The sequence below is a fragment of the Thalassophryne amazonica genome, chromosome 7, assembly GCF_902500255.1.
Source record: "Thalassophryne amazonica chromosome 7, fThaAma1.1, whole genome shotgun sequence".
NCBI classification, from domain to species: domain Eukaryota; kingdom Metazoa; phylum Chordata; class Actinopteri; order Batrachoidiformes; family Batrachoididae; genus Thalassophryne; species Thalassophryne amazonica.
In genome coordinates, this window is record NC_047109.1 from 80,704,589 (window position 1) to 80,731,733 (window position 27,145).

The 27,145-nt window shown below is 41.9% G+C and overlaps 1 protein-coding gene across 1 annotated transcript; it reads right to left on the reverse strand.

Moving 5' to 3' along the window:
- Positions 1-584: 584 nt before the first annotated feature.
- On the reverse strand, positions 585-27,145 carry efna1b (ephrin-A1b). The gene is given in 5 exon segments (XM_034174755.1): positions 585-1,473; positions 2,499-2,598; positions 2,600-2,688; positions 2,778-3,073; positions 26,906-27,145. Coding segments are annotated over 5 exon segments (705 nt in total). The 5' UTR covers positions 27,004-27,145; the 3' UTR covers positions 585-1,351.

Sequence of the window (27,145 nt, forward strand, 5' to 3'; positions counted from 1 at the left end):
GAACCTAAAACCAGAACTGTTAAAATAGATTCTGCCCGAAATTAACCAACTGAAAAAATTCTGGTTTGAAGCCTGGTTCAAACACCAGTCAGTGTACCACAATACTGTCACCAAGGTTGGGTAGGATTACTTTGAAAGAATACATGTGGATTACATGTATCTATGTACATACATTTGGATTACTTGTAATCTGTTTACTTTTGGATTACATTTCAAAGTAATCCTACCCAACCTTGACTGTCACCATAACAAAAATGAAGAATCTTGGCCTATATTTCATTTCATTTCATTTGACACATAGTTCTCTTGATCAGTGGCTCCACACACTGATTTAAATTTATGAGTTTTTCTGATTTGTTCACATGAGTTTTCATATTTTTCTCATGAAATACAGTAGTTTAATAGAGTAAAGAATAATAAAAACATTTTTTTTTCCATTTTTGCTTATTTTAACACAAGCATAAATATGCATTACTCTTTTAAGGGGACATGAGAGGCTCCAAAAAAAAAAAAAAAAAAAAAAAAAAAAAGAAGTTGAGCTGCATTTGTCACTTTTGTTGTCATTCTCTAAAATCTGAAGCAAGCCACTGATACACACCAGCTACATATCAGACACAATATGGCGTGCAGTCAAGTTTTCACTGGTTATGAATAGTAGTAATATGGTTTTGGTTTGACGCCACAATTTTATTGGATGTGCAGCCGGTGTGGCTTTGACTTTTAAGTGAAACAACAAAAACACAAGTTTTTATAACATCAAATACCTCTGATCTGCATGGAAGCTGCAGTACCTGAACCAAGTGTAATTGTTATAGTGTGTAAATATCACAGTGGTGCATACTGTATGACCGGGAACTGAGGTGCTACATAACAACATGACAAAAATCCTACATTTCACCACGGCTACAGTCCGTACGCATTACCAGCACAGAGCAGGAACATTGAGATTGAAAAGCTGAAACGAATAATACAATTACACAGCTGTGCCAGCGGTATGAAAGCATTAAGATGAATTAATGACCTTTAATGTCATTTTCATGTCTCATCTGTTTTCTTGAATTCATGGTAATAATGTCAGAAAATGGTCCACAATAAGAAACTGCTGTCCTCACAGGTAAAAAAAAAAATCTTTGAGGTCCTCTTCTGTGGAGCGATCCACGTTCCACTCTCACGCAAGCAAACGCATCACACACAAACACACACACGCACATGCACACACAGTTCTGTCCATGCTCATATTTATATATAAAAAAATCTGTATAAAAAAATCTCTGAGTGTTTATTGTGCCAGTGACCAGCACTGGCTAGCTTTGTCGTTGTTGTGGCCAACGTCCCGGCGGCTCAGTTAGCCTCAGTGTAGCATCAAGGCTAATAAGACTGGGATTATGACACTTAAGAGAGACAAGGAGACCGGCCGTGCTCCTGAACCGCCAATGCTCCTCTGGACGTTGGGCTCCATTGCAGCTGGGTCGTCTGCGGAAGGAAAACAGAAGGACAGTCAGTGATCAGTCCTTCAGTTTAAGATACAGTGTGTAGGATTTAGTGTCCTCTAGTGCTGCGATTGCAGACTGCATTATGCTACGGCTGGTCACAATTTTGATTCCCTTTCATATTTTTGCTTCTTTGGTAACAGGGATTCATCCTCCTTTGCCTTCTCTTGTGAACACAACATGTACAATCCTCAGTTTAACAAAAACAAGGGTTTTCAAACTAGCCAGCGTATATGATTGATTTTGTTTCTTTTTTCTTCAGTATTGCAGGTGCGATGCAAAATGTGTCAGTATGACCCTTTTGGGCTACTGTATCAACATTGTGGTGAATCCAACTGAGGGCCTACTCACATGTCAATATAACGGACTCATACTAAGTTTTTGAAACTTCAATTTGTTGTTGTTGTTGGTAATAACGTAACACTGTCTTAACAAAATCTGCTGCTGCTACAAATACTAAATGGTTTGCACTACTGCAGTATCTCACTTTTTACTACTACCTTAAACACTACACTGCAAATACTTGTGCACTTTACTGTTCTTACTGTCGAAATGTCTTGTCCTGTCATCACTGGGTGAAGGTGAGAAATGCAATTTTGATTCCTTGTATGCCTAGTACATGTGAATAATTGACAATAAAGCCGACTATGACTTTGACTTAATAAGACACTAATGAAGAAATGGTTTTGAATGTTATATTATATTTATATATTGAAATTTGCGACTGGAAAGACAATTGGAACAATAGTCTTCCCCAACATGTCTTGGTCAACCATGGAAAAGACATTTTGCCTGGAGGTCTGTTTTGCCAACAAATGATACCATTTGGAGCATAATTTTGAAAGAACATGACTTTTATGCAAAGCGGCCAAGATAACTGAAACTTTGGGGAATGATTGTACACAGACTGAAGTTTACTTTTGTAGGATTTATTACAATTTTTCTGAGTTCTGTTTTTGTGGGTCACCTTGCACAATGCAGCATGATTTCTTTGAGAAGAAGTCTCACCTGCTGGGAGCTGGTTAGATTGGGTGTGCACTCCTCCAGCACCATTAAATTTAGGGTCTTCCTCCGCCAATATCTTTTCTTGTCTCTTCTGCCTTGGCTTTGTCCAAATGGGTCTTCCCAGAACCTTTGGGCCCAGCCACATCCACTCTCAGCTTCAAACAGTCTTGGCCGTGGTGATGCATTGGTTTGGCTGGTGAAAGACAGACAGAAGCATAAGGTGAACTTGCGTAGCTTTCTCAGCATCACAGCAGAACAAAATGGGCAGTGTGGAACACTTACAGATATAATAGTAGCTCTCGCCCTGTCTGAACTCCTTTCCCAAAGTGAAAGGGGTGAAACGCTGGAACTTCTCGGAAAACTTCTCAGGAGCATGTGGGGCAAAGGGCCGGGAACATTCCCAACGAAGCTGGTCAAAGGAGTGAGGCTTACACACATCATAGTCCTCCTTCTCCACCATATAGAGAACGTAGCGCTCCGCTGCGTGCGACGGCACCTCTCCATGTGCATAGTGGGGGCAAATGATGTCCAGATAGTCATTGATACGCACTTCGACTGAGTAGTCATCCCACAGAAAACTATGGGGAATAAAAAAAAAAAGAGCAGGTTATTCACAAAACCTGTATACATACACTGGAAAAACTAAAACTTGAAGCAGCTGGAATGACTGTGACTGCTAGGTTAGACAATCATCTATAACATTACTGCAACAAGAACAGAGTCTTTCAGTCATACTCGATGTGGGGCGTGGCAAACAATGGTTACAATGAAATTTCCAAACAAAATTTCCAAGGGTTTTATCCACCGTATGGGTTTTCCCACATGTGGGCTGTTTTCCAGTGTTGATTTTGTAATAAAATGAACTGTAAACTGGTGTTGTTCTTGGACCTACCTGCAATTTAAAATGTTAATAGCCCCAACTTAAAATATTAAGATACCAACTCTAACTTAGAAAATATTATGCTAGTAACCCAATTTAAAATATTGAGTGAATAATGCTAACTTTAAATATTAGGCTAATAATCCTAATTTACTTCGATACATGTACTCAACAATTTTAGAATTTCAACAATTTTAGAATTGTACAATGACCAGTTAAACCCTAACTAAAAAATATTATGTTAGTAACCCTAAATTAAAATATTAAGTGAATAATGATAATTTTAAATATTAGGCTAATAACCCTAACTTACTTCGGTTCATGTACTCAACAATTTTAGAATTGTACAATGACCAGTTAATAAATCCCTAACTAAAAATATTATGTTTGTAAACCTAAATTAAAATATGAAGTGAATAATGCTAACTTTAAATATTAGGCTAATAACCCTAACTTACTTCAATACATGTACTCAGCAATTTTTAGAATTGCACAATGACCAGTTAGTAAAACCCTAACTTAAAATGTTACATTAGTAACCCTAATTTAAAATATGAAGTGAATAATGGTAACTTTAAATATTAGGCTAATAACCCTAACTTACTTCGATACATGTACTCAACAATTTTAGAATATGACCAGTTAGTAAAACCCTAACTAAAAAATATTATGCTTGTAACCCTAATTTAAAATCTGAAGTGTATAATGCTAACTTAAATAGGCTAATAACCCTAACTACTTTGATACATGTATCTCAACAATTTTAGAAGTGTGCAATGACCAGTTAGTAAAACCCTAACTTAAAAATGTTATGTTAGTAACTCTAACTTAAAATATGAAGTGAATAATGCTAACTTTAAATATTAGGCTAATAACCCTAACTTACTTCAATACATGTACTCAACAATTTTAGAATTGTACAATGACCAGTTAGTAAAACCCTAACTAAAAAACATTATGCTTGTAACCCTAATTTAAAATCTGAAGTGTATAATGCTAACTTTAAATATTAGGCTAATAACCCTAACTTACTTTGATACATGTACTCAACAATTTTAGAAGTGTGCAATGACCAGTTAGTAACCAGTTAGTAAAACCCTAACTTAAAACATTATGCTTGTAACCCTAATTTAAAATCTGAAGTGTATAATGCTAACTTTAAATATTAGGCTAATAACCCTAACTTACTTTGATACATGTACTCAACAATTTTAGAAGTGTGCAATGACCAGTTAGTAAAACCCTAACTTAAAAATGTTATGTTAGTAACCCTAACTTAAAATATGAAGTGAATAATGCTAACTTTAAATATTAGGCTAATAACCCTAACTTACTTCAATACATGTACTCAACAATTTTAGAATTGTACAATGACCAGTTAGTAAAACCCTAACTTAAAACATTATGCTTGTAACCCTAATTTAAAATCTGAAGTGTATAATGCTAACTTTAAATATTAGGCTAATAACCCTAACTTACTTTGATACATGTACTCAACAATTTTAGAAGTGTGCAATGACCAGTTAGTAAAACCCTAACTTAAAAATGTTATGTTAGTAACCCTAACTTATCTACTCATCACTAATTGAAGAAAATAAGAACAACCCCAGGTTTCTTTTCAGTACTGTAGCCAGGCTGACAAAGAGTCAGAGCTCTATTGAGCTGAGTATTCCATTAACTTTAACTAGTAATGACTTCATGACTTTCTTTGCTAACAAAATTTTAACTATTAGAGAAAAAATTACTCATAAACCATCCCAAAGACGTATCGTTATCTTTGGCTGCTTTCAGTGATGCTGGTATTTGGTTAGACTCTTCTCTCCGATTGTTCTGTCTGAGTTATTTTCATTAGTTACTTCATCGAAACCATCAACAGGTTTATTAGACCCCATTCCTACCAGGCTGCTCAAGAAGCCCTACCATTATTTAATGCTTCGATCTTAAATATGATCAATCTATCTTTATTAGTGGCTATGTACCACAGGCTTTTTAAGGTGGCAGTAATTAAACCATTACTTAAAAGCCATCACTTGACCCCAGCTATCTTAGCTAATTATAGGCCAATCTCCAACCTTCCTTTTCTCTCAAAATTCTTGAAAGGGTAGTTGTGTAAAACAGCTAACTGATCATCTGCAGAGGAATGGTCTATTTGAAGAGTTTCAGTCAGGTTTAGAATTCATCATAGTACAGAAACAGCATTAGTGAAGGTTACAAATGATCTTCTTATGGCCTCGGACAGTGGACTCATCTCTGTGCTTGTTCTGTTAGACCTCAGTGCTGCTTTGATACTGTTGACCATAAAATTTATTACAGAGATTAGAGCATGCCATAGGTATTAAAGGCACTGCGCTGCGGTGGTTTGAATCATATTTGTCTAATAGATTACAATTTGTTCATGTAAATGGGGAATCTTCTTCACAGACTAAAGTTAATTATGGAGTTCCACAAGGTTCTGTGGTAGGACCAATTTTATTCACTTTATACATGCTTCCCTTATTAGACGGTATTGCTACCCAGCTTTATCTATCCATGAAGCCAGAGGACACACACCAATTAGCTAAACTGCAGGATTGTCTTACAGACATAAAGACATGGATGACCTCTAATTTCCTGCTTTTAAACTCAGATAAAACTGAAGTTATTGTACTTGGCCCCAAAATCTTACAAACATGGTGTCTAACCAGATCCTTACTCTGGATGGCATTACCCTGACCTCTAGTAATACTGTGAGAAATCTTGGAGTCATTTTTGATCAGGATATGTCATTCAAAGCGCATATTAAACAAATATGTAGGACTGCTTTTTTTGCATTTACGCAATATCTCTAAAATCAGAAAGGTCTTGTCTCAGAGTGATGCTGAAAAACTAATTCATGCATTTATTTCCTCTAGGCTGGACTATTGTATTCATTATCAGGTTGTCCTAAAGTTCCCTAAAAAGCCTTCAGTTAATTCAAAATGCTGCAGCTAGAGTACTGACGGGGACTAGGAGAGCATATCTCACCCATATTGGCCTCTCTTCATTGGCTTCCTGTTAATTCTAGAATAGAATTTAAAATTCTTCTTCTTACTTATAAGGTTTTGAATAATCAGGTCCCATCTTATCTTAGGCACCTCGTAGTACCATATCACCCCAATAGAGCGCTTCGCTCTCAGACTGCAGGCTTACTTGTAGTTCCTAGGGTTTGTAAGAGTAGAATGGGAGGCAGAGCCTTCAGCTTTCAGGCTCCTCTCCTGTGGAACCAGCTCCCAATTCAGATCAGGGAGACAGACACCCTCTCTACTTTTAAGATTAGGCTTAAAACTTTCCTTTTTGCTAGAGCTTATAGTTAGGGCTGGATCAGGTGACCCTGAACCATCCCTTAGTTATGCTGCTATAGATGTAGACTGCTGGGGGGTTCCCATGATGCACTGTTTCTTTCCTTTTTGCTCTGTATGCACCACTCTGCATTTAATCATTAGTGATCGATCTCTGCTCCCCTCCACAGCATGTCTTTTTCCTGTTCTCTCCCTCAGCCCCAACCAGTCCCAGCAGAAGACTGCCCCTCCCTGAGCCTGGTTCTGCTGGGGGTTTCTTCCTGTTAGGGGGGGTTTTCGTTCCCGCTGTGGCCGGTGCTTGCTCGCGGGGGGTCGTTTTGACCGTTGGGGTTTTGCATAATTGTTGTGTGGCCTTGCCTTGCGGTGTGGAGCGCCTTGGGGCGGCTGTTTGTTGTGATTTGGCGCTGTATAAAAAAATTGATTGATTGATTGATTGAATAATGCTAACTTTAAATATTAGGCTAATAACCCTAACTTACTTCAATACATGTACTCAACTATTTTAGAATTGTACAATGACCAGTTAGTAAAACTCTAACTTTCAAATTAGTCAAAAACAAGACAATTAAGTCATCTGAATAAACTATAAACTTACATGAGTTGGGCTCAAAACCTGCCTTGATATTTAGAGTTTTGTCAAGCTTTTCCATTTGGACAGCACAGATTGAACAATATAAAACATGCTTATTCATGTGTTTCCGCACAGTTAAAGCGTGTAACTCTCTCTCTCTCTCTGTGTGTGTGTGTGTGTAAGCCTGTCACTGTGACAGAATTAGAAAGCGCATGAGCAGGCTGGACCCGTTCACATTGTTTTGCAACGAGTACACATGCCTCATTTCTCATCTTAAAGCTCTACTACCATCCCGATTACACACCTCCTCCCTTATTCATCTGGTCCTCGCCCTGCAATAATACCTTCTTTTCACCTTCCGTCAGGTTTGGATTCCTTCCCTCTTTCCATGCACACAGCTCGGTGCCCAGGCTCTTTCGGCACCTGGATGTTCGTCTGTGAACCTGCCTGCTGTGGCTCTTGTTTTGACTCCTCAACTTAATTTGCTGTTTCTATTGCCATCTCTGTCTCTGTTTTCTCTCAATTTGTCTGTAATTTCTTCAAAGAAACAGACAGAATGGGGTGGAGACACTCAGACTGTCGTGCCTTGGTCCTTTTCATCTCTACCCTTCATTTAGTTTTATGGCTTTTTTTAAAGTGCTCTCTGGCTCCTGTTTGCTTGCTTCCTGCTCATTTCCTGCTGAAGCACAGCATCATGGTGAAAAAGCAGTTACAGATCCGATCCCACTGATTTGCTGATCACATAGAATAAACTTTGATTTGGAGATTCATTCAAATTCCATCTGACATTTAAAGTTACAGTGTGCAGGATTTGGTGTTATCTCGTGGTGAGGCTGCAGACTTATACTGTCGCCGGTCATGATTTTGTTTATCTTCAGGTTTTAACTTCCTTGGCAGAGGGGATTCATGCTCCCTTGCCTTTTATTTTGCTAATCTTGTATTTCATCCAAAAGAATTCAGTTTAAAAAAAAAAAATCACCCAAGATATTTATTTTTTGCAGACTTTCATGCTTCATGCTCTTTATTGTAAATTATTTGATATGCAGAAGCTTTTCAACATTTTTGTAGTCTTTGGTTTATGATTTTTACTCCTTATGATTTTTTTTTTTTTGCACAGATTTTCTGGAACTTCAGTGCACGCTTCAGCAAAACACCCTGCACTAACTGTGCGTCTGCTATTGTTTACAAGAGCTGCAAGCGTTTGCACCAGCATCAAAGCCTGGGCCGTGGCGGCTCTGATCCCCCCCCCCCCCCCCTTGGTGTTGTGACTCCCGTTAGGATCCCCCAGCCATGTCACAGACACGCCGGCTCCAAACGTGGGCCCCTGACCCCTCCCCTATGTATCAGTTAGCACTAACCTACCTGTCAAAACATGCTTTGTTAGCCGAGCGCGGCTCTGCACTTGTTAGCCAGGGTTAATAAGTACGTCATCCACCAAACCCATTTCAGACTCACTTTGTAGTATGTCCTGTGCAAGTGGACACGCCCTGTGTGTGTAGTGAAAGGAAACCATTAAGTGCAGCATAATTGGGCAAATAATCTCTGCTATCTTCTCTGTTTTCCTCTGAGTCGGCCCACTAATAGCGGTGCAGGAGAAAACAAGCTCTGTTGTGGCTCTTGATAAAGGAAAGAATACTTTTAACTTGCGTGGGTGACACCTTTCCCTACTGTGTCCTTGTTAAGGCACCTTGACTCTTGCACGAATTTTGGCTCCGCACTGCCACGCAATTCGTTGCACCAATGCATGTCATTAGATGATCTGCACCTTGACACTTGCATGAATTTGATCCCCACACTTGCACGGAATTTTGCATACCAATGAGTATACTCATTGTAAACTGTACGTGCATTGACACGCAGTGTTTGCGAATAGGTTACACAATATTCACGGCTAGTTCACGCAAGTGGTATGAAATTTATGCATGCTAGAAATTTGAACATTTCAAATCTTCTTTGCGCACTGGTACGCAGCCGTGCACAGTTCATGAACAGTTATGATGAGTTTAACTCATTGACACGCTAAATTACGTGCCAATGCAGGGATCAAATTTGTGCAACTGTCAAAGCACCTTTAGACAAGCTCCCAATAAAAACACGATGGCTGTCAAATGCTAATAAACAACAGTTTCTGTTGTCACTTTCATTAAGAAGCTCTCCTTTTATCCTTCTCTTCACCTCCTCCTACCCCCCCCAATGGCCCAGCTAATTAAAAGCTGTTAGGGGTCTGGGGCCAATGTGCTCTCTAGAAACGGAGGTGAGGACAATGAACAGGGTGTAATTATACCCTTCTTTCCCCAAAGACAGAATGCCTGAAGGCTACAGGGCTCCTTTAACCCCAGTAACCTACCCGCTGTGGAGTTTTCAACATTCACACTGCTTGGGGTGTCTGGTGAGTGTTTTAGTCTTTTTTCAGATTTCTGAAAACTTCTGGATGTCGTTTTGTGTCACCTTACGCAATAACATGCCCAAAAAAGAGAAACCTCAAACTCACAAGTTTTCATATTTGTTTTTCTACTTTGGCAACCACAGTTGTGTCGGACACGCAAAGTAAATAGCATTCAGGATCTCCCGTCAAGTGTTGTGACACTGTGTAATGGGTTAGTGAGATCATTAAATTGTTCTTTAAAATAAAAAAATCCCGTCATCTTCTCTGTGTTGTATTTTGCATGCACGTGGATCTACTGCCCCCACTGTTGAAGCAGGCAGTTCACCTTATAGACATGTTGATGTTAGGAAATGCGCATGTTTTGTGTGGCATTTTGCCATTTTTGTAATTTATGGAATATTGCAAAGATTCTGCCTGTTTTATCTTTGGCTGATGCAGAGATAATGCCTTATTTCACCTATACTGATTGTTTGATTGATTGATTTTCCAGGTGTCACACACCACAAAGTGCCCAGATCCACATGGACTTACAAGACACAATTCAACAATATCAAGAAAGACTGAACTGAACAACCAACCAGGATAACAGAAGACATATAGTCAGATGAATACCTTCTGCAAACAGTTTAATTATGATAAACTGCACAATAAACAAAAAGTGTCTTTCAATTTAATTTTTTGATCTTGCCACAAACTAACATTAGAGGTGTTCATTTGGTTCAAAATGCTGCTGTTTGAGTTCTAACAGGGATAGAAAATTTGACAATATGACCGCAGTTTTCTCTCATGTCATTGGTTTCCTGCTTATGGGAGGATTCAGATTTTAAAGTTTTATTAAGTGATGAAATTTTAAATGATCTACCAAGTAGATCTTGTTAAACCCTATGTGCCATCCCATACTCCATATGTCTCCCATACTCCTGTAATCCTCTCTGTCCTGAGGATTAAAAGAAGTCTGCAGGCCACAGAGCCTTTTCATTTTGTGTGTCCTTTACTGTGGAACAGTTTGCCAGCTGAGATTGGAACAATGTGATTCTGTAGAGGCTTTCAAAATATACGCCAAAGAAACACTTCTTCTACTTATAATCAGGAATAATACTATTAGCATCGTGTTAATGAGTACTTATTGTGTCTGCATAATTGTAAATTTGGATTTGCAAGGCATTTGCATGTTATGTACCTGAACTGAAAATCGCGATACAAATAGAGTTTATTCTTATTATGTTGAGTAGTTGTTTGTGTAGCGAACAGCAAGCACACCAGCAACACCTTGTCCTAAAATCGTCCTTGCTTTCTCCATCTTACTTCACACTCTTCAAGCTCTCTGCAGCTGGAGTCTCTTGTTTCTGCTCCATCTTTCACCTCTGGCTGACACTTCTCAGGAGAGTGAGAGTCACATTTACGTGATAGCTGTGCAAGCCCCAGATGTGTGCAAAGATAAAAAAAAGAAAAAAAAAACACTGCCACCTTGTCGTGTGTGTAAATGTTTTAATCGGGGAGATTCTCTGAAGACCATTATTGAGGGCGTCTCATGCCCCAGGCTCATGAGTGCATCTGTTATGAAGACCTGCGTGATTGTGTGTGTGTGTATGGTACATACTGAGGTGTGAGAAAGCACTGAGGTGGCTGCAGAAATTTTACGCTTAACAAAAAAACAAAAAAAAAAAGCCAAAACATTTTAATTTCTGACCTCCTTCTCGGCTTAGCATCACAGAATGTCTTATCTTCTCTGTTTACAGCCGTGTTAAAATAGCACAATACTTATAGCCGCAGCGGATTATTATTATTATTATTTATTTATTTATTTTTTGTCCTTTATTCTAATAACCTTAGAGATCTCAGGAAGAAGGAATTTTCACTGTAATGCCTCCGAGTGAGCAGTTTCCTCTATTCCTGGGTCAGGCTTGTCAATCCAAATTTAGTCTTTTTAACAGTGCATTATGGCTGAATGTCCCATTAATTAAACACTTTTTAGGCTTAATATGTTTTACACCGTGACGAAAGTAAATGGAATTTTGCATTAAAAACAATGTTGCTGCAAACATTAGCACAACTCACCTCTATTTACTATTTACTTTTGTACATTTGACACACCTCATCAATTTGCATATGAAATGTTGACTTCATTATACTTTATTCACTTTTAAGAGGTCATAAACTGAAAATACCGATACTAACTGATATCAACTAACAACACTTAAAAATATGAATGGTTAATCTGATTAAATTTGAAGATATAGTATAGAACATGGTAGAAGTGTGAACATTGTAGTGCATCATAACCTGACAACTATGTAACCGAAGGTATTCTCCTTTGTGTATTTGAAGCCTATAAACAGACAGGAACAAACCTTAAAGATTTCACACAGTTAGCCTCAGTAGTTCTAACATTATGAGTGTTTCCTCTCTGGGCCCCTGTCAATCATGGGCCCCTAGAATCCTTCTCCTTATTCTCCCCTTTTGGCACCCCTGCACATGTGTGAATTTACTGTGCGTGCACACCAGTACAGCTTTAATGGTTATGACAGCAGGGCCGGGTTTCATGAAGCAGTCTAATCTTTTAGTCTGCTAAACTTACTTAGTTGACTACAGTTAGTTGCCCACATTAGCCTGTTTCACATAGACAGCTAAACTAGTAGATTAGTTGTTTAAACATTAGTCAACATTTACATGGGCATAGCAGCCTCGGGAGTGTCCATTACGAAGAAACGCCTCCATATGCGTGAGAGTTATCTTTACTTCTGAGTTGCTACAACCTTGGGCTGGAGCTGGGCCCTGAGGAGAATCGTTCTTGGTCTCCACATCCGTAAACATCTCCAATGGATTATTCCGGTCACTGAACACCTGCTCCCGCCACAAGGCTCTCCTTCCTTCCTGCTCCATCAAGTGGGGTTACATGATAGCCACCATTTTTGAGGGTAATATATTGAAGTTTTGTAGACTGAAATAAGATTAGTCTCCTCTGTAGCAGGCTAAATAAAACTTTATTCAGCTAACATGAATCTTTAGCAGACCAAGCGATTTGTGCAATGACTAACGTGAAAAAATGAAGTCGATGAAGTGAGTTTAGTTGACTAAACAAGATTAGACCGCTTTATCAAACCAGGCTCTTCTTCTCTTCTTTCTTTCTTTCCTGCAGTCCCTCCATTTGTCCCCAAGCCCTCAGCAGCTTTGACCCAAGGCCTGACCTCAGAAATCTGTCTTTCACTGTCTCTCTGGAGTGTGTTTCAAATTGTCAGAGGTGGGTCAAAAGGCTAAAGTTCAGGATCACAACATCTCACACACTATACCACTGACTCAGCAGAGAAGATATTTGTTTTGTGTGCACACACACACACACTCACACCACACAACACACACACACCACACACACACACACACCACACACACACACACACACACACCACACACACACACACACACACACACACACACACACACACACACAGTGCCTCTGAAACACCAAACAGATGTGCCCATTTGGTCTGCAGGTAATCAGTAGTTCGTGTGCATACACTGGAATGTCACAACACTCGGGTTGTGGTTTGATGGTTTGTACATTCTCACATGGGCACTGATCAACTTCCAGTTGCACTCTGACACGCTTTTACCGTTGAGGTGTACATTTAATACTCTATTAATTTGCTATGGTGTGGCAGATTCACGCCTGTGTTCACACGGGCTAAGGAGCTGTCAGTGGTTATAATGGTTTAGCTGTTCACCCAGTGGGCTGCTCGATTAGAGCCAATCTAATCTACACTGAAAAAGTCTATCTATTTTAGCCTCTAATATAACTGAGCTTCAGTCTTCCCTTGAGCTCATTGTCGTGCAAACGCAGTGGGAACCCAACTCTTTTCTTCCTCTGCTCTGTACTGAAGCTGCGTTTACATCACAGGCTGAAGTGGCACCCAACTGAGCTTTTCTGGAGCATGTGACAAGCCAAATATGATTTATTTTGTCCTTAATCACTCTGCCAGAGTGACCTCAGTGAGAAGAGTGAGGTCAGAGTTTGTGGTTTTCAGCGTCTACGACACACTCCTCTCTGTAATAATGCCATTGATTCATTAAAATTAAACGTTTCAACAACTTCTTATGATAAATAATTGAGTGAAATAATAATATGGTGATGCTCAAACACTGAATACTCACAAGCACTAACACAATGCTGAATATGACACAATGAATATAACAACAATACAGGCCCTGAGGCCCTTTAGTTCTGGTGCTCATTCCCAGATTTTGTAGCATGATAAAGACAAGAGTCATTGACTCCATTGGATGGGACGTCAGTCTGTTGCAGTGTCTTGATCCAGGACACAGGACAGGTAGTGTGAGCAGGACTAAAACCTGGGTCTACATATTACAGACCAGCTTTCTTATCCCACTGAGTCACCTGCTTTATGACATTTATCTGCAGAAATGGAATATAGCATCTGCTTATGAACACATGGACACATCCATCCATCCATCCATTTTCTTCCGCTTTATCCGGAGTCGGGTCGCGGGGGCAGCAGCTCAAGCAAAGCCGCCCAGACCTCCCAATCCACACACACCTCCCCCAGCTCCTCCGGGGGAACCCCAAAGCGTTCCTAAGCCAGCCAAGAGACATACTCCCTCCAGCGTGTCCTGGGTCTTCCCCGGGGCCTCTTCCCAGTGGGACGTGCCCAAAACACCTCTCCAGCGAGGAGCCCAGGGGGCATCCGGAAAAGATGCCCGAGCCACCTCAACTGACTCCTTTCGACGTGGAGGAGCAGCGGCTCGACTCCGAGCTCCTCCCGAGTGACCGAGCTCCTCACCCTATCTCTAAGGGAGCGCCCAGCCACCCTGCGGAGGAAACTCATCTCGGCCGCTTGTACTCGCGATCTCGTTCTTTCGGTCATGAGCCAAATCTCATCACCATAGGTGAGGATCGGAACGTAGATCGATCGGTAAATCGAGAGCTTTGCCCCCCTACTCAGCTCTCTCTTCACCACGATGGTCCGATACAGCGACCGCATCACTGCAGACGCTGCACCGATCCGTCTATCAATCTCACGCTCCATCCGTCCCTCACTCGTGAACAAGACCCTGAGATACTTAAACTCCTCCACTTGAGGCAAGGACACTCCACCGACCTGAAGAGGGCAAAGCACCTTTTTCCGGTCAAGAACCATGGCCTCGGATTTGGAGGTGCTGATTTTCATCCCGGACGCTTCACACTCGGCTGCAAACCACCCCAGTGCACGCTGAAGGTCCTGATTTGATGAAGCCAACAGAACCACATCGTCCGCAAACAGCAGAGACGAGATTCTGTGGTTCCCAAACCAGACCCCCTCTACACCCTGGCTGCGCCTAGAAATTCTGTCCATAAAAATAATGAACAGAACCAGTGACAAAGGGCAGCCCTGGCGGAGGCCAACGTGCACTGGAAACAGGTTTGACTTACTACCGGCAATGCAAACCAAGCTCCTGCTGCGGTCGTACAGGGACCGGATAGCCCTTAGCAAAGGACCCCGGACCCCGTACTCCCGGAGCACTCCCCACAGGGTGCCCCGAGGGACACGGTCAAACGCCTTCTCCAGATCCACAAAACACATGTGGACTGGTTGGGCAAACTCCCATGAACCTTCGAGCAGCCGATGGAGTGTGTAGAGCTGGTCCAGTGTGCCGTGACCAGGATGAAAACCACACTGCTCCTCCTGAATCCGAGGTTCGACCATTGGTCTAATTCTCCTCTCCAGTACTCTGGAATAGACCTTACCGGGGAGGCTGAGGAGTGTGATCCCCCTATAGTTAGAACACACCCTCCGGTCCCCCTTCTTAAACAGAGGGACCACCACCCTAGTCTGCCAATCCAGAGGCACTGTCTCCGATCGCCACGCGATGTTGCAGAGGCGTGTCAGCCAAGACAGCCCCACAACATCCAGAGACTTAAGGTACTCAGGACGGATTTCATCCACCCCAGAAGCCTTGCCACCGAGGAGCTTTCTAACCACCTCAGTGACTTCGGCCTGGGTAATGGATGAGTCCGCCTCCGAGTCCCCAGTCTCTGCTTCCTCTTCGGAAGATGTGACGATGGGATTGAGGAGATCCTCGAAGTACTCCTTCCACCGCCCAACAACATCCCCAGTCGGGGTCAACAGCTCCCCACCCGCACAGTAAACAGTGCTGGTGGAGAGCTGCTTCCGCCTCCTAAGGTGTCGGACGGTTTGCCAGAATCTCTTCGAGGCCAACCGATAGTCCTCCTCCATAGCCTCCCCGAACTCCTCCCAGACCCGAGTTTTTGCCTCTGCGACCGCATGGGCTGCGGCATGCTTGGCCTGCTGGTACCTGTCAGCTGCCTCTGGGGTCCCACCTACCAACAAAGATAAGTAGGACTCCTTCTTCAGCTTGATGGCATCCCTTACTTCCGGTGTCCACCACCGGGTTCGGGGATTGCTGCCGCGACAGGCACCAGAGACCTTGCGACCACAGCTACGAGCAGCCGCATCGACAATGGAGGTGGAGAACATGGTCCACTCGGACTCCATGTCTCCAACCTCCCCCGGGATCTGGGAGAAGCTCTCCCGGAGGTGGGAGTTGAAGACCTCGCTGACAGAGGGTTCCGCCAGTCGTTCCCAGCAGACCCTCATGATATGTTTGGGCCTGCCAGGTCTGACCGGCTTCCTACCCTCCCAGCGGATCTAACTCACCACCAGGTGGTGATCAGTCGACAGCTCTGCCCCTCTCTTCACTCGAGTGTCCGAGACACGTGGCCAAAGATCAGATGATACGACTACAAAGTCGATCATCGACCTCCGGCTCAGGGTGTCCTGGTGCCACGTGTACTTATGGACACCCTTGGACACACATGTAACAATAAATCAATGTGTTTTCATGAGCTTACACTGAACCCTTTATATCTACATGGGAGCAGCCCCCCTCATGAAGGCTGCCATGTTGCAATACAATGTTGATATAGTAGCCCAAAAGGGACATACTTTGTCTGCCTTTCACACTTTGCAGCACAGCCAGAATACTGAAGAAAAAAGAAAAGAAAAGGAATCAGTTGGTGCTCCCTTATACAGTGTCTGCTGGTTGCTACTGCAGGCTAACAAGCTTGAGAACCCTAATGTTTGTTAAATGGAGGATTAGCATCATCTTCTATGCTTTAGTGTGCTGGGGCAGGAGGCTGAAGGCAGCTGACCTAAACAGACTCAACAAGCTCATCAGGAGAGCTGGCTCTGTCCTGGGGTTGAGCTGGAGTCAGTGATGGAGGTGTCAGAGAGGAGGATGCTGAGGAAACTGCTCATCATCCTCAACACCTCCCGCCCATGCATGCCACACTGATGTCCTATCAGAGAACCTTCAGTCATAGACTGAGACCACCGAGGTGCACCACAGAACACCGCAGTTCTTTTCTACCCATGGCAATCAGACTGTATAATTCCTGCCCCTTCTGCAGGATGGATACATAATGAGTTATTCAGAGGTATGTGCAATATCGTCTGACATCTTGTGCAAATGTTTTGCAATCATTTTGCATGATTTTGTTGTGCGAGAGTAGCCAATTCTGGCAAATAATTTCCTTCGTGATAAATAAAGTTGATCTTATCTTATCTTATACATATCGCTTATCACAAGAACACAACAATACCTCCACACTTTGAACTGCAGTAACTGCTGGTAGGGCAACAGCTACAGGTATGGCCATTTGCCACCTTTTTGTCTTCATCAGCACCATCTGACTTTCATTTTACTTCACAGAACACAATCCTCGACACATGTTCCTGCATATCTTTGAGAGCCTCTTTGATTATCGAAGTTTCACTCACGGCGGCATCAGATACAGGTCACCTGTCTTCACTGTGCTCCAACAAAGTGATTGGAAATAAGGTTTGGTTATGAAGCCCCAGGAGTCACAAAGTGCTTCACAAATCCTTTAAATTTGCCAGACACAGGCAGTTGAATGTACACAACAGTGTGTGATGTTTTCACATGTGATGCACTAAAAGAATGCAGAGACACTAACCGGCTTCAAGAAGTCTTAAAACCGTCACTGCTGTTGTTTCTCACTTATTCAATTCCAAACTCTCCCCTCCCTTCATCCATCACTGTCCTTTTTCTCCTCCTTCTGTCTGCCTTTCTTTAATTCTTTCAAAATTAACCCACCCCCTCTCCTGCCCCCCCCCCTCCTTTTTTTGCCATGCCTCTTAATGCTGACATAATATGGCAAAGCGTTTCATCCAGGCTAATTTCTCAACACAGCTCCCTTTCTCCACTTCACCCTTTCCTCACCCTGCACTCTCAGCCCAACTCCCCCCCTCCCCACAAATCCTTTCACCCTGTTCCCTTTTGGCAGCCCCCCATTCTCCCTCTGATGAATAGAAAAAAGACAAATAGCATCATGCTTGGGTTAATATGTGTGTGTGTGCACATGCACGAGGGGCCACGAAGAACCTGTTTGTCCGAGAGCAATAGGGTGCAAGTTCAGTCACCTCTAAGAATTAACGTAAAGATTCTAACTGTTTAAAAAAAGAAAAAGGAAAGCATGATCTGGATAACGTAAAGCAAAACTAAACATCACCGGTCACATAAGCAGCTGTCTGAGCCACAACTGTAGTGCACATTCTCTCCTTTAGGGGGAGATGGTGGCTACGTGTGGCCGGTGATGCCGCGGTATGCTTGAAATGCTATGAATGAGTGGCGTACGCACGGGTGAAAGCAGGCGTCGCTAATGACAGTGAGAGCTGCTCTGCCCTCCTCCTGTGGAAAACTACTCTGACAAAACAGAGGAGGGTCTGTGAGCGAGACGAAGACTGATGGAGAGCGACCGGGGGGGAAGAGGAAGTCTGGACCACAGATAAGGAAGCGAGAGGAAGAGCAGAGGAAAAAAACAGATTGCACACAGATGCTGTGACAAGGTCGGACACAAAAATAAAGTTGGCACTGTGGTTCACAAAGTGGATGAAGTTGTTGTAAATTCCACGTCCACGTGGTGCCATCGAGCATTAAAGAGTAAACATATACATATAAGAGTGTAAGTGAGGCACATCGCTACTAATCAGGTGCAAAGAACTTGGACAGTAGAAGATCTGTGTCTGCTAACCACTAATCAGTGGGTATGAAGTGTCCCCGAGCAAGACGCCAAACCCCAAAACTGCTCAACCATGGGGCCGACCCCATGTGTATGTGGGAAAAAGCTGCAGAGAAAGAAGACTGCCGGGTCTTTGTTTTCCTCGTAGTCCAGGAAATACTAAGTGGAGCTTAAAGGACTGAGTGGAATGGACATCCACAACTGTCTGCAAAACTGCCATGTAATTTTCTGATGTAAAAGATCAACCCAGTTCAGTTGTGGAATGTGAAAAACACAAAGACGCTGGACTGACCAGGTGGTTCAAGTCTTTATGTGGACAAGCTGTCACTGCCAAGTGAAAACATCTTTCAGTGTTTAACACTTTATTACAGCCCGGTCACATGGCACACAGCAATTGTTGAATGAAGGAAAAAAGTCACAAAGTCACAAATCATTGAGAAAAAGTGGACGAATGAAACGGCACTTCTCCCATCACCGAAAAGCCTGTGAGTTCAGAGCACATAAAAGAACGAAACAAAATCAAAATTAACAAAAGGAAAACGAAGTGAACGCCAACCTTGACACTTTGAACAAAATCAAAACAAAACATTCATGATGACAGCGGGTGTCAGACCGAGTGCAGCCTGTGATCATTTCTGCAGCCAACATGCGCTCTCCACAGCACCTGCAAGTGTGAGAGTTATCTTGACAACAGGTCTGTCTTCACAAAAACAATGTGTTCGCACATGCATGTTCGCATGCTGTCTGTGGGTGGAACAGACAGCATGCGAACGTGCGCACAGCCGTCTGTGGCACACAGCCATTTGTGTGTGTGCGCACAGCCTCTCCAGTCACAGACGGCATGTGAACGTGTGTAAACAGTAGTTGATAAAATGTTCTTGCCGCTATTGTTTTCTGTATGACAACGTTGCTTTTCATCCCACACATGGACGAGTCACGTTCAGCTCGTCGGATCTTTAGTTAATGATCCGTTCAGATATCGTCAATGTTCGTGCAAGATGTCGAACTTGGGAGGTTAGACGAAGTTGGACAACAGTCAAACGGAACGTTGACGGTACAGAAACTATGCAAACGGTGAGGAACCATCAAGACAGAAAGCAAAACGGAATACGGACAAATTGAGTTGTCATCGGGATTCGTTAACATTTTTCAACAGTGACGAAGCCCCAGCTACAGGAACGATGTTTAAACAATGTCTCCAAAAGTCAATGTAGATACAGATTTCTTGTTTCGTTTTGGCTTCGGTGTCCTTCGTTAGTGCCGTGTGACCGGGGGGCTTAAGAACAATTTCAAATAGTGCCTGACAAATTTAGTTTTAAATTAAAAAAGGGTCTTAAAAAAACTGTTCAGATATACAATACTGATCACTCACACTCAATTGGCCAAATCCTGAAACTTTATCAAATGCTGAAGGGTACTTAAAGTGCATTTTGAAAATCAGTACAGTGACAACAATCTCACATTCCAGAGTCACATCTTTGGCTTTTTGTCATTGTGAACACTGGACTATACACTGGTATTGGTGTTTAGCAGCATCATTTCTATCACTGTATGCTCTCTGACAATGCTGTGTTGTTTAGTTTAATTTCTTAATATGGTCAAACCCATTGTTCACTCCACTGGACTCAGTGGGGTGACCACTCTGGGGTGATCACTCTGCTTTAGATTTCTTTCTGTAATCAACAATAACCTGAAGATGTTACCTTATCAGTGTCACCAATGTGCGTGCTTGTGTATAGATGTATAACAACAGTGCAAGTGTATATTGTGCAAAGAGAAGTGCAGGTTTAATGAAGTGACCGTGATGATACCAGCATAACGGCAGCATGAAATGGAGAAAAGTAGCAAATGCTAATATTCGAGAAGATGGATGCATTCAAAGATTAAACGTGGTGGAATAATTGACAGAAAAAGTTGGAATCAGACACGCACAGCTGATTACAATACCCTCTTGCCGCCTTAAAAAAAAACAAAAAAAAAAAAAACACAGGATCACAGAAGCACAAATAAATCCAGACTAAAAGCAGCGGGCTGATGATTTGGTGTCTGTGGGTCACTGATCAGATTACAAAACCGTCTGTAATCTCTGTGTTCTCATTCTGCTCAGATTAGAGGCCGACGACCAGACAGGACACGGTCTGGGGAGGGGTAACCAGGCAACTAATGAGTGAAAAGAGGTGCACAAGGTGGTGAGCTGGTGTTGAAGGAAGCACAGGGGTTACACCGTCCACCACGACTCCAAAACTCCAGGCTGCAGGTCCTGTGCATGTTCAGGCAGGCCGAGACGCTATAAACTCAGCAGGACAGACAGGCAGGAGCAGACCAGACGGAGATAAACACAATATTACGTTACAGCCACCTCTGATAAAGATACTCGCACCGACACAGACAGCAGGGGAATAAACGAGCAGAGATGGATGAAAACAGCCAAGTAACATCCAGATAAAGAATATAAAGGCAGAGCAAACACTCTCTAATATTATCCACATCGGCGGGAAAAAGATCTTCAGTAAACACGAGTGTCTGTAATCAGACAGTGAACAATGGCAATTGAGAGAAGGAGGCCGGTTTAGGAGGAGGCGCAGCTGTTGAAGAGGGCAGAGGGAGTGAAGGTGGAGCGAGGAGCAGACAGGTACAGCAGGACGAAAAACAAAGCTGACAGATGAGAATAGTTACGTGACGTGGAACGCCGGCTGCAGCTAATATTAACAACCATGTCTCGCTCGTGCGCCCTCAGTGTGGATCTGTGACTCACACATTCATCATGAGTGCCTACGGTAAGAGACACACCCTACTCTGACGTTGATACACACAAACACATTTACACACTTCTGCTCCAAAACAAAAATCAAATCACTTCCAGGAACAAGCTGCTTAAAGTTTCTGCTTCAAACTGTCACGTCATGGGACTTTTTGAGGACTTTCACGGATTCCGTGGGAGGCAAACCTCACCTACCCTGAGCCGAACCCCGAACAAAAACCTCATCTTCAACTTTAACACACATGGTCCCCACAATAGAAGTGCGTCCCCACAAGTGACTGTGGAAACAGATTTATGTCACTACAGATTTATGTCTAGAAATAGATTAAATTAAGGTCAGCTTTACAAAATTTTACAAAATTTACAATTTTAACCAGCGACAACCTGGTTATTTCTGGTAAAACTGGTAATTTCCATGACGTGACTAATTGTTGAGCAAATAAATTGTCAGAAAATTTGGCGTTATCCCAGAGGTTATAATAAATCATTTAATTTCAGGGTAAAGCTGAGAGGATGAGGCTGATGCCCACACATGGTAGTGCGATGACTCATTCATCAGTGGCTAATATAGACACGTGTCAGTCACGACACTCCATGATTACGACACAACATATTACAGTCATGTGGCAAGTGAGATACACACTGACATTTGTGTTACCCAAAATAAAATGTGAATGAGGATCAATAACAGATGTGTGAGCTCCCAGATTTATTCCATTCTTGAACCCAGATGATCATCTATTCCAGGGCTGCCAAGAAGCCAAAGCCAACCAGGAGTTGTACACTCACATACACTCACGGGTATAAATGATGTTACAAGCACAGTATGTGAAACACAGGACATGGTTTAATGAATATTTTACTTTGGCAAATGCTTAATGTTTGACTTGCAAGAAGTGAAAAAAAAAACACATTACAGTTTGCCAGATTCTAAAGTGACATCTTCAGTGGTTCCCTGTGTTCAGCAGGACTTAGATTCCCAAAATATCCTAATATGAGTGAGTGAGTGAGTACAGCAAAATTTATATTATCAAGGTAACTCAAAAATTAATTGACATAGGTACTTCAAATTTGTCTTGACAATGATTATTAATATGAGATGACCTGAAGATAATTTGACATATCCAGTCTTAATCATAACATATTGACACATTATTGATTATCACTGACTAGCATGCTCTCATGCAGGCAAGTAATCCCACGCTGCCTCCTCGTGGACGACAGCATAAATCTTATATACATTACTGCAAGAAATTTGCTTACTAAACATGCAAAAATGAATCAAAACACCCTTCTATCACAACAAGAAGGCCTTGGGTTTGATTTCATACTAAAGCCAAGTTCCTTTCTATGTGGCATTTACATGCTCTCTCTGTGGGTTTCTGGCACGTCTGTTTTCTATCACGATCAAAACATGACGTGTTAACCTAGAGTTGATATCCAGGCCCTTTAAAGTAGCTGTCCACTGCCCCTAGTGGTTGGACTGACTGCAACGGTCAAATTAAATCTTAAATTTTTACACTTGAGGAACTGAAACCAGTTTGACACTTTTCTGTGACAATTAAATGATTAACCAATTATTTACAAGACTGATTAGACTATTCCTTTCAGCTCAACTCCTCACTCTCTGTCTTCCTCCACACTCTTACACAATCACTTGAGCTGACACAGGCTTAGACACGAAGAGCAAAAACAAGACCGGACCGGACTGACTGCAACGTGCCCTTCCACCTGCCACGCAGCAGTTTAAAGGCACACAATCAAATCCCTGCAGGACTCAAACTCAGGATTAACCCATAATCATTAAGTCACACAGACAAGTTGGTGAAAAACAAACCCACATACACCTCAGATACTCTGAGTGCAGAGCTGTGCTCCACACCTTGAATGGGCAAACCGCTACCATCTGGTCACCGTCTTCACTAGAAGACAAATCACTGCCACTCACAATCACATCAAGAATCAATTAGCATCAATTATCCATGGCCGTCTCTGACAGAGCACTGATTGATCACTACGGATGGTTTGAGGCAGGTGGACATTAAGTCCTGCTGGAGGAAGTGAGAATAACAACAGAAACCAGGAAAAAGAGGACGTGTGAAATGTGTGAGTGTCATGTGCAGGTTTTATCCAGTGTGATATCAAAGATTTAACAGTCTGAGATCGACAGGAGGAGAACAGGATCCAATACATTCCTTCACATGTTGGTATGTGAACTGTATGTTTGTGTCACACTCTGTGTTTAGCCAACTATAACAAAAAGGAGGATGATAATATTATGGTTTCTCTTCTTGTGGTTATGGAACTCCAATTTGACATCATAGTCCATGGCTGCAATACAGGCTGCAGATATAAGACCCTATGATTCTCTCTGGAGGTGAAATGACCTGTTGATTAATTATTAGTTTACTAACTAGGTCAACAATTAACATTATATGCCAAGAAAAAAAGAGTTACACTTTTATTTACCAGTATTTCAGCTTCTCGAGTGTTGGATGTTATACTTGAGACAAACTAATCTCAAAGTCTATGCCAAAGCTGGTTTAAATGTCTTTTTAAATGTTTAAAAAATGTTTATAACATGTTGTGAACTGATTTATATCAGATGTCATCTTATTTTATATCTGTATAATAATCTGACTGGGTGTCAGTTTTAATCTGGATTTAAACCAGTGATTAGCTGCTTTCACAGTGTTTTCAACAAATCTAAAGGAATTGTAAAATAAATTAAACCTCATTTAATTTAGTTGAATTAAAAATAATATAATTGTTATGGTTTTAAACAGGTCTTTAGTGAGGAAGGATTGGTTTAAAGCTGTTTTAGCCATTTTAAACAGGATTTAAATCAGAGAGGAACTGCACTGAAAGTCTAAAGGAATTGTAAAATCATTTAAAAGAATGCTGTTTAAATTGGTTCTAAATAGACCTGTAGGAAGGACAGACAGATTTGTCAGACAGATGTCTAACTGTTTTAACAGGATTTCAACCATTGATTAATTGCTCTGAATGTAATTCAAACAACTCTCCACCAACAGAAAGCTGATGAACTCTGCTTGAAGTTAAGTAAAACAATTCTGACAGATTGTCAGAATTTGAATAAATATCTTTAGATGGAATAAATGAAGGACTCTGTCATAGTGCTCTGGGACAAACTGATTTTTTTTTTTTTTTTTTTTTTTACTATTTTTTAGGTATTTTATATACAAAACATGTAAAATCTATTGACAGCTGAACAGTAATCATTATTTGTCTTCACTGCCTCTTTTGCCTTTCTGATCTTAAATAAAGCTTAAGGATCGGGTTCTCTCTTTTAGTGTGTTCTGAAATGGACTCTGATTTCACATTTGTTTTTCCCCCGTCGTCTCACCTGAGTTCCTCTGTCTGTGGTGACTCAGGTGTAACTCAGGCAGGTCAAACCCGGGGTTCTGAGTCACACATGGACTAACCCATGACACAGGCACTGCTCACGAGGACAGAACCTTTCATTGGACTCCTTATCCAATTATCAAGACAACTGTTTTCTTGTTGCAGGGCTCCTTTCTTCGCCTGAACCTATTCTCTTTGTTAAAGGGCAATGGAGAGCCACCAATGTAATCAAGACAGGACTAAAATGCCTCTTGCCCTTGTTTGGTCATGGTGGTGAATTTTAATCGAGCTGTATGTGCAGAAGCGGGGGCCGTCCTTCTGTTTCAGCTCGGTTATAAAATAATATTGTCTTTCCAGCCTCAGGATCGCTCGCTCTGCGCTAAAAGCTCAATAAATCGGGCTGTGATGTTGCACGCCTGTCAAACTCCATCGATTCCACTGAGTGGCCAGATAGCATTACATTTGTGACCTCAAAACACAGTAATCAGCAATATGTGCCCCCCCCCCCCACTCCCCCTAACCCCCCTGCTTCTCTCCCTCCTGCTCCACCTCCCTCTTAGCCAGTGAAAACTACACACTGGACAGGCTGTGGACATGATTTATTTGTAAAACGCTTTATGGAATCACTTTAGGGTGGTTTGTTTGCCTTTCACGTGCGCGCACACACACACACACACACACACACACACACACACACACACACACACACACACACACACACACACCCACACACACACACACACACACACACACACACCCTTACAGAGTCACTGAACAAGTTCATGTCATCTCTATTATTGTTTATAACATCTGCCAAGTAGGTTTGCTTCAGTCATGTCAGATTACCCAACAATGTATGGGCTGATTTTTATGAATGTTGTGGAGGGGTGGAGCAGTGGGACAGAAACGAACCAGTTCACTTTTGGTGCAGATCCAGATAGATATAGGTGTGGTTTCAGGACATTTTGACAGGTGTCTTAAATGTTATGAGATATGCCTGTTGTTATGCATGTTGTTGTTTTTTGTTGTTGTTTTTTTTCCCAGTGATTTTTCATGAAATAATGCATTACCTCAACACAAAGTCCTGGCAGAAACATGCAATCTATTGAGAGTCTGGTTGTTTTACATTCCCCCCCCCCCCCCCCCCCCCCCCACCCACCCACACACACAACACATACTCACAGAGACAAAAACAACGTGACAGAATGTGCTTTAAGCCACATACAGATTTCCTGCTGATAACAGGGTTTTTTTTTTTTCAAAGAGTGCTATAATATCATGAATACGATTAATGCAATTAAACCTATATCCTGTCAACAAACAATAATGTTATTTTGTGAGGTATTATGATTTCACAAAACTAATGAATGTGACCCATTTATGATATCATAAAGATCAGGTATTATGACATCACCAAATGTGAACACCTTTATGACACTACAGAGATGTATAGGTATTCTGCTGGCAGACTGTTGGTGGTAGATCTTGTGCTGTCGGAGTGCCCTGTAGTTACCAGTTGGCAGAAAAGGGGAAAAGGTTATGTGGTCACCCTTATTTGTGTGTTTGTTTGCTTGTTTGACAAAAAAAAGCTCATAAATTTGAAAATTGATTTTTGACTCAGTTTTATAAAGAGACAGTAACGAATCAGGAAAGAATTTGGCAAATTTTGTCAGTGATCAGAGTCTAAACTCAATATCTTGAAGTCCCCCTTCAACATTGTTGCTTTATGACATCACATCCATGGGGAGAGGGGATCCCAATTGTCCTCTAGTGTCTGGTGGCAGAGGGAATAATGTGCCCATTGTGACCCTGGCGGGGGTTTGCGCTCCCAGAGTGTCCTGCAGTTAATGTTGTATTGTGCTTAAATATAATGATAAATCTGTTCCCATCCTCTGCTGCATGGTGCTGAACCTTTTTAAGATTGTCATATCAACACTGAACTGCTTATGAATGAAAAGAGTTTTAACTTGAGAGCCTCAGGTGTGTATTTTTTATAGACTGATGTGGCGTGAATGGCAAAGTCACAATCAGTCAGTCTCTTAATAAATAAATAAGTATCCGAAGTAGCACTTACTTTTGGTTGGAGCTGTTCCAGTAGACGCTGTGTCTCTCCGCGGAGACGAACCAGGCGCAGATGCTGAGTACAAAACACAGCAAACAAAGCAAATCCATCTCTCTTCTGCTGCACACAAATCTGAAACACTTCAGGCACTGAGCGACGCTTCACGTCAAATGGCGAAAATGTGCACAAGGAAACCAAAACGCGGCACTTTGCAGCTGAAAGTAGCGCGGCTATACAAACACTGTCACAATT